Genomic DNA, 11,942 nt, shown 5'->3' with positions numbered 1-11,942 from the left:
GTGGTAGAGCAGCAACACAGGCTGGTGTGTTTCTGTGCCAATTCCGCAGCCCCCCCCCCCAGACCCCTGTCTTTTTTACCGCGTATATTCACATACTCATTCACGGCTTTCCTACTCAACTTATCCTACTTATCCTATCCTATTCTTTCTCAACCACAAAACTGAAGGTTACACTGGCCTTTGTAGAGGGAACAATTATTGCATGTGTTTAGTAGTGCACAGCGCAGAAGAGAGGGGGATTTAATTTGAGAAATGTGTCATCACATTTGTTTTGTTGCCGTCGACAATGAATGCACGAGCTTTGAGTGCAGAGGCCCAGCCTAAAACAAGCAGGGAAAGTCCCAGCAGTGTGTGCGAAGCATACTTTTTCAGTATAAACTCTTTGGACAAGGAATAAGTCTGCAAGGGCTGTTCCTGGTTATGGTCCTTTATGTATGTGGTCGTATAAGAAGTGTCAGGTTTATCCCAGAAAGCACGGAGGCCTTGGCCTGCAGCTGAACGTCACACTCTGACAGCTGCCGTTGACCTCAACTGTGCCCTCCCCTAATGGGTCACCTCCCATTCTCACTCACTCACAGACGGCAGAAGACCGCAAACTCCCTCCTGCACATTTTTGCAGAAGAACCACAAACACCTGAAAAGAAAATTTATGTTGTCTGACAAAGGCAGACAAATGAGAGAAGAGACCGCAGCAGTATTTCTTCAGGATTTATTTCACCTGTATGGTGAATAGAAAAATATGATGAAGACAAAACTTTTGAAGGGAAATCTAGAGACAATTTTTTTTATTAATTGCTTGCGTAGTTAAAAAAAATCCCATAACAAATTTAAAACATTTGCATTAAGAGCTTTGTGCCTTTTCTTTTCCCTGCAACCAAGAGAAAACCAAGTAAAAGTATCTTTGGAATCCATCTTAAGAGCTAATTATAATATCATAATCTGCTTTATCTACTACATCAAAAGTCCTATAAATATTTTCCTCATTTATATGCTAAAGTAGCATTCAAGATTGGAGCATCTTTTAATATTACACTTTTTTTTTAAATGGCAAAACAAAACAAAGTGAACCAAAGTACCACCAAAGTTCAGCAAGTCACATTTTTCAGTAAAGAAACGTATTCGTGCAACTACATTTAACAAAAAGTAAAAGTACCACGTATGTAACCTTCAGGATATTTTCATCTTAAGCATGATTCTGTACAATTTTGCATGTTTTCACCTCCCACAGTAGTCAACACAAGCGTACAATGACATAAGCCATACACACTATAGAGGCTTCTCCATTTCACCAACAATTTTAAACCTTTGTATGTCAGTTCTCCCTGTGTCACCTCTAATATGTCATGTGAGGCACTAGCCTAGCATTCCCCTGTGGAACCAGTTGCTAATTGAAATCATTAATGCAAAAAGAAGCAGACACATTGTGAAATGTTTCGAATTCCACAAATCCGGTCATCTTTGGTATCAGGACAGTGGAATGCATAGTTGCAGTGGTAAGAGGGAGCTGGTCAGATCTGATGCTGCTCAGTGTATTTGTCAACTACTGCCTCAAAAAGAACGATGAGTCCACTCTGATGTCAGGCCTCGGGAAACATGAGAAGGGAGGGAGCGAAAAAAGGAACGAGGCATCTCTATTTAATTCCTATGTTCTGTGGTGAGGGCAGTCAGGGAGAGAGAGAGACAACAGAAAGCAAGCGAATGAGCAGAGCTTCCTCCAGCCCAGGAAGGAAGGAAGAGTTTCCGCTAGCGTCTGACTGTCTGACTTGCAAGAATGTCCCATTTGTGGCAGCTCTTCACTCCTTTTTTTGGCAGGCTGTCTGTGACCAGCTGTCTCCTTTTCCTCCTCTTTCTCTGTTGCTTCACGTGTTTCCCTTCCATCCCATTTTCTTTGGGTTCTGCACAGCTACAGCCACTGCAGAGGAACTTAAAAGCTGATTGTTTTGTTGGATATGATCCAGTTTGTTATTAAAGTCAAATATTTCCCTAGAAATTTCAGCGTGAATGTCACAAGGTAGCAGAAGTCAATCCGGTTCAGGTCCCCCCATCCCTCAGGTCTCAGTTCAGTTTAAGGCAGGTCTGCTCTCCTCACCCCTGCCTCTTAACTCCTACAAAGGAGATTTGGCCTCACATCGTCCCACCACTGTGGAGCCGTTACCGTTTTCCTGCTTGGGAGACGAGCACCCTGGGGTGGGACCACTGTAGGGAGAGGAGCTGCTGCTAGAAGTGGGTCTGTGAGGCAGGGAAAGAGAAAGGGGAAGGGGGGTCTCGGATGGTGTTGTCAGGTGGTCCCGATCTCGTTCTTGGGGGCGCAGAGCAGCAGAAGGTGCAAACGGAAATGCAAGCGGGAATCCAGTCATATAGAATAGCCTGCCAACACGGCGCGCCACCTGAGGAGACGAGAGGAGAACATATGACTGCCAGTGCAGCACGTTGAGTGGTGTGTAAGAGACTAATGTTGGATATTGTATTTAAATAGAGAGAGAAGAAGACTGGCTGCAGGGGCAGGCTAGTTTAAGGGAATCAACTATCCTAAACTAGCAGTTTGTCTCAGACCTTAAGACAGAAATGCACGTTCACACACACCCAGACTTGACCACATGTAAAACACACTCACAGCTCTGTGGTGTGTGTACCTGTGAGCGGATCTTGAGCGCAGGCCCCAGCTTGAGTCCCATGGTGTTGAGCAGGTGCTCCTCAGTGAGCAGCGGTAATGTCTCTCCATCAATGGCCTGCTCCCGAAACACCTGACAGAGACACAGCTGCTTCAGCCACAGCCCCGACATACGCACAGAAACACGCTCAACACACAAGCTTACACGTTCATTCATACAACTAACTGTGGCTCTATTCCAAAATTTTATATCTATCCATCTCCCTCCACTTTCAACAGTGGAGATGAGGATCAAGTGGAGAAAATGTTAAAAAGAAGGTGTGTAGGAGCACATATCCTAAGATTAGGAGGTCATTTTTTTTAACCTATCTTGATCCGCACCCCTGTGTCATGTTACTTGCTATAGCTGTATAAAGTTTGTTATTCTTCTAACCAACCATTGCTCCTCCATTTTTTCATGTTTAAAAATCTGTTCCTAGCCAATGGGTAAGATAAGAAAGATAAGTTCCATGTAAAGGTTCATCTGAAGCCAACTAACAAAACTATTCAAATTATTTCAGTATGGGGCATGGACTTGTTTTTTCCTTTCTCAACAAACATGTCATCACACGAGTATTAGTTTAGACACTTGGAACAAAATCTTTTATCTGTCTCATTACAATTTGTCTACATTCTGTTTTGTCAACCACTGACAGAAACAAAGGTAAGATTGGCTCATTTTTCTCAAATGCTGGATGTGTCATTTTGGAATGTGAATATGGACATGTGAGTATGCACACAAATAACATTTCATTCACACAAAACCCAAAAATATGGCTGCAGTTGCGAACATGACCATTCACACAACACATTCACAGTAAATCTTAAAAAAGCTGTTAAGTGCTGCTTCTTAAGCATAATGAAATTTTCTGAAATATACTCCAATTTTGTTGTAGAATGAATTATTTCTTGGTCACTATTATTCTTAGCAGTTAGCAGTCAGCCTGCCCCTTGCCTCCATCCCTTCATCTTTCTCTCTCTTTCTCCTCCCTCTCCCTATGTCTTTACCTGTGTGTATTCTGCACATCCGGCCAGGCTGCTTATGAAACCACACACGTCCTCCACACTCCACTTGCTGATGTCCTCCACAGGGTTTGTTGTGGCCGAGTCCTCCCCATCCATGAAAAGACCTGAAAAAGCAGGGGCAGATGAAAATTAGGTCACTCTACTACAAATACTAGTTACTGAGATTCTGACTGACATTTGATAATGAAATGTGTGTGAGCAAAAAAAAAAAACCCTTCTGCTTCCTCTGTGCCCAAGTGTTTTTGCGTGTGTGTCTTGCCTGTGTGAAAATAAGGGTTGGCATAGGGGAATCCAAAGGGTAACGCTTGGGTGTGAAGAGCCGGCAGCGGTGGAATAAACCCAGGAGCTAGGTGGTACTTGACATCAGCCTTGCCCACTCCAGGGGTAAAGAGGTGGCGACTGGGTGACTCTGTACCTGCTGAGCTACAAGGGGCGCCAAGCCTTTCTGAGCTTTCTCCAGTCTCCTTGGCACTGTCACATGCTCCCTTGCTGCCAGTCTCTTTACCCCCATCTCTCTCCCTTTCCCTGGGTTTGCCTCTTGATTTGGCAACAGTGCCCTCCTGCCTCTCCTCACACAGCTCTGTCTCACTGTCTGTGTCCTTCATCTCCTCATCTTGAACCTCCCTGTCTTCATTCCTTCCTCTGTCCACTCTTCCTCTTGTGTGATCTCCAGCACGGGACTGTGTCTGGGGGGCCCTGTGGGGGGCCTTCCTGTATTCAACATCTGACCCAGCCGTGGAGCCCTGTGACTGGATGTCTTTGTGTGTGGAAGATGCTCTTGGTTGTTGCTGCTGGTGGTTGAGGGTTAGAAGCGGGGTGGCAGCTCCATGGCGAAGCACCAGCATTGCATTTGAGCGGCGAGCCAGTTCCTCACGAAGCGGGTGGCCCTCTGGGATGTCGTGAAGGCTCCGCAGGGCTGGATGATCAGGGGGCAGAGCAGGGGGTAGACCTCCCAGAGGGTCAGAACCTAGAAGACGCTGCTGATGCTGTTGTCGCTGGTGAAGACTTTCCAACTCCTTCTGTCTCAACAGCTCTGCTGACATCTCAAGTCTGGCAGAACACACAAGTACTTTAATACAAAGGCTTACTGTTTAACCTCCTATGTGACAAACTCACATCAAGAAACACTACATTTAGCTGTCATTAGTCATTGTTATACCTGTTGTTCATCATCACTGTTATTGTACACTGTGACATTAAAACACACGCACCTAGCCAGATTCTGTTTCCTCAATATCTCTTGTTGCCGTGCAAAGATCTCAGCTTGAGCTGGTTGGAGAAAACCATAACCTGTTATAGAAACAAAAGAAACAGTGGTGAATCATGTTACCTAAGTTACCAAGCGGTACTGCGCAAGAAGACGATTCTACATTAATTTTCTGTTTACTGTAAAATGTTATTTTAAATGTATTACTACTATACTAAATTATAATATTGTACATTTTATATCTTCTGACCTAAAATGGAGTGTTTCTGTTACGTCAAAGCAAATGTGAAAATTCTATTTTTCTGTCCTTTTAATGTGCACTAGTGTTACCTATTCAGCCTTAACGTTACTCATGACTCACCAGGGGCCTGGCAAAGAGCGGAGGGCATGCCCAGGAATGGAGGCCGCAGGTGTGGTCCTAAGGCGATGTGAGGAGCAGTTGGAGGGGACAGTAGTGGTGGAGGGTGCGACAGTTCTCTGTGGACACACAAAAAAAGACATTAAATCCAATAAGGATAGTTCTGAATTAATAAAAATGACAATGACAGGACTAGGTGTGGAGGAATGTATAATGTTTGGTTCCCTATGTTATAATTATTTTCCTCAGCCCTCTCTTTCTGCGCATGCGTGCTGCTACACCAATGTATATAATGTATTTTTATCAGTAGCACTCCAGAGGCCCCCATGTCACCCCAGTGCCTCATCAGTCTTGTCACGCCGCAGCAAGCGCCGCTGGCCACTGCTGTACCCTGGACTAAAGCCTTTCCTTCCCATGGTGCCTTACACATACACAGAAACACACAGAGCTCTAAACCCACATAATGAGGGCCGAATGCACAATGCCAGTGTGTCATGCTCAGACAGCTGGGGCGGCCCCTGCGTCTTGACCGGGGCCACAGGCTGAAGGACCTTCTAATTAACACTCATCCCTCCCCTCTCTTCTCTCCCTCTTTTACACCCTTATCCCTATTTCCCTCCCTCTATCCCTCTTGCTCTCTAGGCTGCATTGAAAGCAGTGAAAAGATGGAGTGTCCTCCATCCTCTGCTTCTCAAAAGACCTCTCCATTATTGGCTTCGTCTTTTGTCCTCCATGAGGGGGAAAGGCGCCTCTCACTTTTCTTTCCCTCTCTCACTCTCTCCTTCTGTCTTACCTCTTTTTACCTCTTCTTTACCACAGTCTCTACCTCTCTATGACCTGTGATAGTCTGTCTTGTCCACTCCGGTCTTTTTCGCTACTTACTTCTCACCTCTGTATTTTTCTCTCTGCCCATGATCACTCCATCTGATCCTGTCTGCTAAGTCCTTCATTGTCTTTTTTCTGTTTCTTAAAGTCATTCTCACCACTTTACTGTAATCTTCTGTCATTCTTACCCCCTCCCCCTCCCCCCCAATTTTGTGCACATCTTCATGATTACAGGGACCTGGTTTTAAAGTCAGGAATCTGCACCTTGACCCTTGGAATGTGTGTGAGACTGATCCATCCTGTTGGTTTTTCAAACCACAGCTGTTTCCGAGGCATTTTCTAAGCTCATTTTTAGCTTCCTACCAGCACCTTTCCTCTTCTCCCTCCTGCCTTTCATTTCTCTCTCTCTGAGCTGCTGCTATCACACCAATCAGAGCTCAGCTCTGTGTGACTGCCACCACACAAAAGCATACATGAGAAACAAGCTGAGGAAAACAACAAAATCAAAACCAACACTGGGATGCATGCAACCGCAAATATTGTTTTGCAACCGTGTTCAAATTAGCTAGCGCCTGCATGTCTCCCGCCTCACTAAATAGTGAGGGAAAAGGAGAGAGCAACTGCAAGAAGGGAGGGCATGCATGCGAGAGCAAAGAGATGAGATCGGGGGGTTGGAGCCAGTACTGAGGCAGTGGTGATGGAGTGTGTGTGTGTGTGTGTGTGTGTGTGTGAGGGGGGGGTGAAAGCCATTCATCGATTGCCTCCGCCGCTGAAATGTTAATGCTAATCGTATAACCGTTCTCTCCGGCGGTACCTTGCACTCCAGTGGCAGCTCCAATTAATCTTGGGTGAGGGCTGCGGCGCGTGACCCCTGAGCTGCGAGCCGGGGCCCCGCTAGCCGCTGCTTATGTAATTACACCGTCCAGTGTGTAATCACCTGGCCTAATCCCTTGAGGCTAGCAATTAGCCTCGCGACACGCAGTTCCACAAGGCTATGCTAAGGCGCCCACAAAACTCCCCTCCACCCCCACCATGGCTCCCGCATGCCCCCCCCCGATATTCCCTCTCTTTCTTCCCCCTCTATCCACTGCCTAACCTTTGCCTTGCGTTAGACCGCAGATGAGTAACGGTCAATTAAAGCTGCATGACTGGGGCTGCCAGGCGTCTGCGCCACCATAATTAGGCCTAATCACGGGGAGTGAGAGAGAGACACAGAGGGAAGCTGAGAGTGTGCGTCTGACACTCCCTTCCTCCATCTCTCCTTGTCTTCCTCCTTTTATAGGAGGCAATTTTGAGGGAGGAGTGGCAGACATTAGTTTTGCTCTGGGGATGTGTGTGTGTATACATGAAATAAGTATGCTCCTATCTGTGCGTTTTGTAGGCAAACCACTACCATGCTATAAAAAGAAAACGCAAAAAACCTCACCTAGATTTTGCACGAAACTGAAAATAGGCAGATTCACAAATGCAACATGGGCTCAATCACACAAAATATACCACTAGATGTTCTCTCTCTCTCTGTCTCTCTGTTATTGCCGGCAGTGAGGCCAGGGGCTCCTCGGAATTCACTGGTGTGCAACGACCTGTCAGAGTGGCGACAGCGGTCCCATCCCACAGAGGCCCAGGCTGCATCTGTGTGTGTGTGTGTGTGTGTGACAAGCCTGCCCTTAATGACGGGAGCATGGGGGGGGGGATTAGGAGTGCTGTGCGGCCGCCTTCGGCTCTTTCTCCGCAGGAACACATTTACACAGGAAGCTCATTAAAATGGATGAGGCTCCCTACGTGCCTCCCCTCCCTCCCCTTATCTCGCACTCTCTCGATCTCCTTACTCCCTATTTTGGTTCATATCTCTCTCCCAGTCACTTTGTCCCTTCACCATTTCCTCTATTCTTTTCTTTTTCTTCCCCTCTCTTCATCCCTGTTTTAAGCTTCAATATTTTCCACTTCCTGTCTCCCTTCCTCTATCCTTCCTGTATTTGCCTTGCAGATGCTTGGTGAGCTTAGTGCCATTTAAGACCAGACAAATGGAGCACCAGGTTCTAAGCCCATCGAGCGGCCCTAATGATTTCTTTTTAACAATGGGCCCTAATGGGCCCCAGATAATCAATGATGAGGGGTCGATGGAAAGGTGAGACATAGAGAGAGTTAGAGAGGGAGAAAGCTTCTGTCTCTAACTTACTTCCTCGGTCTCGGCTCATTTCATTCTAGCTCACTTTTTTCTGTTTCTTACCAATTATTTCTATTTTCTCTTCACTTGGTCCAGTCTCATGTCTCTTCTTAATTTTTTATTTCTATATATTTTTAATGGACAGTTTATATATTCATAATAAATTATTACAGGTTCTTCATGCAACTGTTGCCACAAAGTTAAAAGCACAACACCGTCTAAAACAAAACCTCAGTGGTACATAAAGATTTCCCTAAAAAGAAAATGAGTGGTCTGGCCAGAAATATAATAAAACAACCCGAGAACTTGATGCTACATTACACAGATTTTGCACAATTCTTTGTGTAAAGTCTGCATTATACCATCTGAATTTGATGCAAGTGATGAAAATGGCACATTACTTAAATAAAATATACTGAGAGATTGAAAGGGTTAATAAGGAGATGGGAAGGTAGAGAGAGAGGGAGAGTGAGGCCTAGTTAACTCTCCCCAGTCCTGTGTGGTTAATTACTCTGTGTGCTGTCAGAGAACAGCAGCGGCTCACTGACTACACTCACACTGCACCACTGGCCTCTCGATCTCACTCTCACTTTCTCTCTCTCTCTCTCTCTCACACACAAATTAGCAGACATATTCACACAAACAAACCCAAATTCAATCCACATAGACGAGCACACATGCAGACTGCCAGCTTAAAAAATGGAACAAACACACTAACACACGCACGCAAACAATAACCCCCCCTTACACCACATTCTCACTGCAATAGACACACACACAAAAATACACACCCCCACAGCTGCACCACACAGCGCTTCGCCACTCTGCTTCCTGCTTATATCCCCATCCCTACCCCTCAGCATCCCTCTCCTCCCTGTGTCTCGTATACACACCCTGATACACACACACTGATACACACACACCCTCCCCCCTGCTGCTGCACCGCCGGCCCATTATCGATCCCCCGCCTCTCCCCGCGCCACATAAATAATCGACAAGCAATTACCCGCCCACTCCCGCTGCCCCTGGCTTTGTTTGGGAGGCGCAGGGGCCAGTGCTGGGGGTGAGAGGAGGGAGGAAGAGCTGGGGTTGCAGGCGTGCAGCTCCACAGTTGTAGCCAAGAGGTTATTGGATCCTAGTTTAGCCATGTATTTGGAGATGTATGCGGAGATGTATGCAATTCTCTTTCACACAAGAACATAAATGTGCACTGCAGCGCATTGGAGCAGCCAAAAAGCAGACGAGATCATCTTGATGTTACTAGGAGAGTGTGGAAGAATAAAAGTGCAGCAATGCAAAGTGGATGAGATATGTGAAGTTTTTTCCTAACAAATCTGAACATCTTATCATGGTGATTGCTACATTTATATCTTTTTATCCACTCTGAGATATGGTTGTTGAATTTTTATTATTGTTGAATAATGCTGGTGTTACAAGCAGGCCAGGGTTGCCTTAGCAGCTAGGTATGCCAGCACTGACAGATTTGGGTACAAAATTTTAGTGTGTCTGCATCTGCTTTTTACCTGTCAGTGTAATGTGCATCCCGGTGCTGCGGCAGACCCTGCTTGCGTCTCTGACTTGATGAAGAGGAGCTACCAGCTGAGGGCAGGTGAGCTTCTAAGGCCACTGGATTCCTCACTGCTGCAGCCAACGCCTCCTGACGAGCATGCAGTATGTCTGAATATGGTGAGAGAACAGAGACAGATAGGTTTAATAGTTGAAGAAAACAGAAAAGACAGGACACAGAAAAGGGAGGGAGGATGGAAAACAAATTTAACATCTAGATCTTATGCATTTTTGACAAAAACTCTCAATGACCATACATTTTAGTTTCAAAATAGTTGATGGCTTCTATTAAGTGTGTTGTACATTAGTACCTGAAGTGTAAACATTTCAGGATTTGAAAAAAATAGCAGAAATAAAGCTTACGGCCTCACTGCAGTGATGGATGTGAGGTGAAGTATGTGGACAGCTAATAAAAATACCCAATAAGTAATTTTTAAAACTCCAAACAGCTCATTCTACATGAATCTGCATCTTACACCTATGTACGCAGACACAGACACATAGGCATGTACACACAGACACACTGAACAAAGATAAACAAAACAGACATTATGGCAGAGCTGCATGAAATTAGAAAATAGCATTCAAATCCATCCATGATGCTATGGAACTGAGCTGACCGGTTTCAAGCAAATGAAAGCAAGTAAAGTGGTGGAAGGATAAAAACAAAACAGATAATGTTTGGTGTGTTTTTATACGAGTGAGCAAAAAGCAACTTAACACATCAGGTGCAAAACATTTTTACCCCTCCCCACCTCTGCCATCATCATTCTCCCTCTATCTCTGCCTGCCCTTTTCTCTCCACCTTCTGCCCTCTACCACTCTCCTCATTACATCTCTTTCTACACTCATCCCCCCCCTCTCTCTCTTCCCCAGCCACCCTGGTTCTGTGTTGCCCTTGTAGGAGAAGAGGCCTCATCATTATCAGCCAGGCCAGGCCACACCAGGAGACATGGCTTCTAATGAGAGAAAAATCCATCTTGCCGTCTCTCCTCCCTCTCTCTCTCTCACTCCCCCCCCTCTGCCTCAATCTATCCATCCTCTCTTTACTCTTATACGCCTCCTCCCTCCTCTCCCTCCCCTCTTTTTTAATTAGACAGATCCCTTGGGAGCTAGAGGCCATTTCCGCCGCCGGTACGGGTGTGATGTGTGTTTGTGTGTGTCTGTGTGATTTAGGTGCTTGTGGGTGTGCCTGACTGTGTGTTTGTGTGTGTATGTGTGTATAAATGTGTGTGCTGAAGCAGTTGAGCAGGCGCCGGGGGGTGGGGGGAGAGCGACAGATATTAATGCGGCCTAGCTCCGGTGTATCGATCTGTTTGCTGCGCCAGGCCACAGGAGACTCGGCTGGCGGCAGACGGGTGTGTGTGTGCGTGCGCGTGTGTGTGTGGTGGGAGTGGGCTAGGGGGCTCTGAGAGATAAGGGGGAAGAGGATCAGAGGGAACTAGAGCCCCATTGTATGTGTGTGTGTGTGTGTGTGTGTGTATGTATGTATACACACATACATACACACACACGAGTCTGTTACGCACTTGTATACATGGTGCAGGACTGACAGCTTGGAGGAGTGGACCTCCATGAGTTTACTGTGCTCACAATCACCAATTCTTTTGTATGACTGTCTCAACTAAAGGGGGATCCTGCAATTTACTTTTGCATGATGTTTAGGGAAATCCACAAAAGATTTAAAAAAAAAAAAAAAAAAAAAAAATCAATGCAGTAGAGCCTCAGGTATCATGTCAATACCGAGCCATAACATGACAAAAAAAAAAATAAATAAATAAATAAATAAAAATAAAAAAAGAGGAGTGACTACATTCAAACCTTAATAAGGGTAAAAAAGAATTATTATTTTTTGTTTTAAAATCTATTACTAAGGTATTATGTAAAAAAGGCTTAATTAGATCCTGTCTTATACATTACAAGTTTTCAGGGTTTTACTATACTTCAACACTTGGTCCATATTTCTCCCTCTCCCTGTGTCTCTCTCTCTCTAATTCTCTTTCATGTGAACTGAGAGTAGCAAGGTCACCTGGGGCTCTACCACTGTGTGTGTGTGTGTGTGTGTGTGTGTGTTGGGGGGGGGGGGGGGGGGGGGGGGGGGAAGAGATACTCAGTTTCTGAATTTCCCCCTTAAAAACTCGTC

General features: G+C 45.6%; 1 protein-coding gene across 7 annotated transcripts in view; it reads right to left on the bottom strand.

Annotated features, from left to right (window-relative positions):
• Positions 1-701: 701 nt before the first annotated feature.
• The window catches only part of samd11 (sterile alpha motif domain containing 11), a 44,626-nt gene continuing 33,385 nt past the window's right edge, over positions 702-11,942 (bottom strand). For 5 of the 7 annotated variants that reach the window (XM_067525917.1, XM_067525919.1, XM_067525920.1 and 2 more), the window contains 7 exons: positions 9,757-9,910; positions 5,245-5,360; positions 4,888-4,966; positions 3,936-4,726; positions 3,659-3,780; positions 2,634-2,744; positions 703-2,387 (listed from right to left, as the gene is read on the bottom strand). In XM_067525917.1, coding sequence (XP_067382018.1) covers positions 2,106-2,387; positions 2,634-2,744; positions 3,659-3,780; positions 3,936-4,726; positions 4,888-4,966; positions 5,245-5,360; positions 9,757-9,910 — 1,655 coding nt within the window. In that variant the 3' untranslated portion in view covers positions 703-2,105. Of the gene's footprint in view, positions 2,388-2,633; positions 2,745-3,658; positions 3,781-3,935; positions 4,727-4,887; positions 4,967-5,244; positions 5,361-9,756; positions 9,911-11,942 lie in introns of all 7 variants that reach the window. The other 2 variants (XM_067525916.1, XM_067525918.1) reach the window with 2 other exon arrangements.

The sequence above is a fragment of the Channa argus genome, chromosome 13, assembly GCF_033026475.1.
Source record: "Channa argus isolate prfri chromosome 13, Channa argus male v1.0, whole genome shotgun sequence".
Lineage (NCBI taxonomy): Eukaryota > Metazoa > Chordata > Actinopteri > Anabantiformes > Channidae > Channa > Channa argus.
This window is presented reverse-complemented; position numbering and strand designations above follow the sequence as displayed.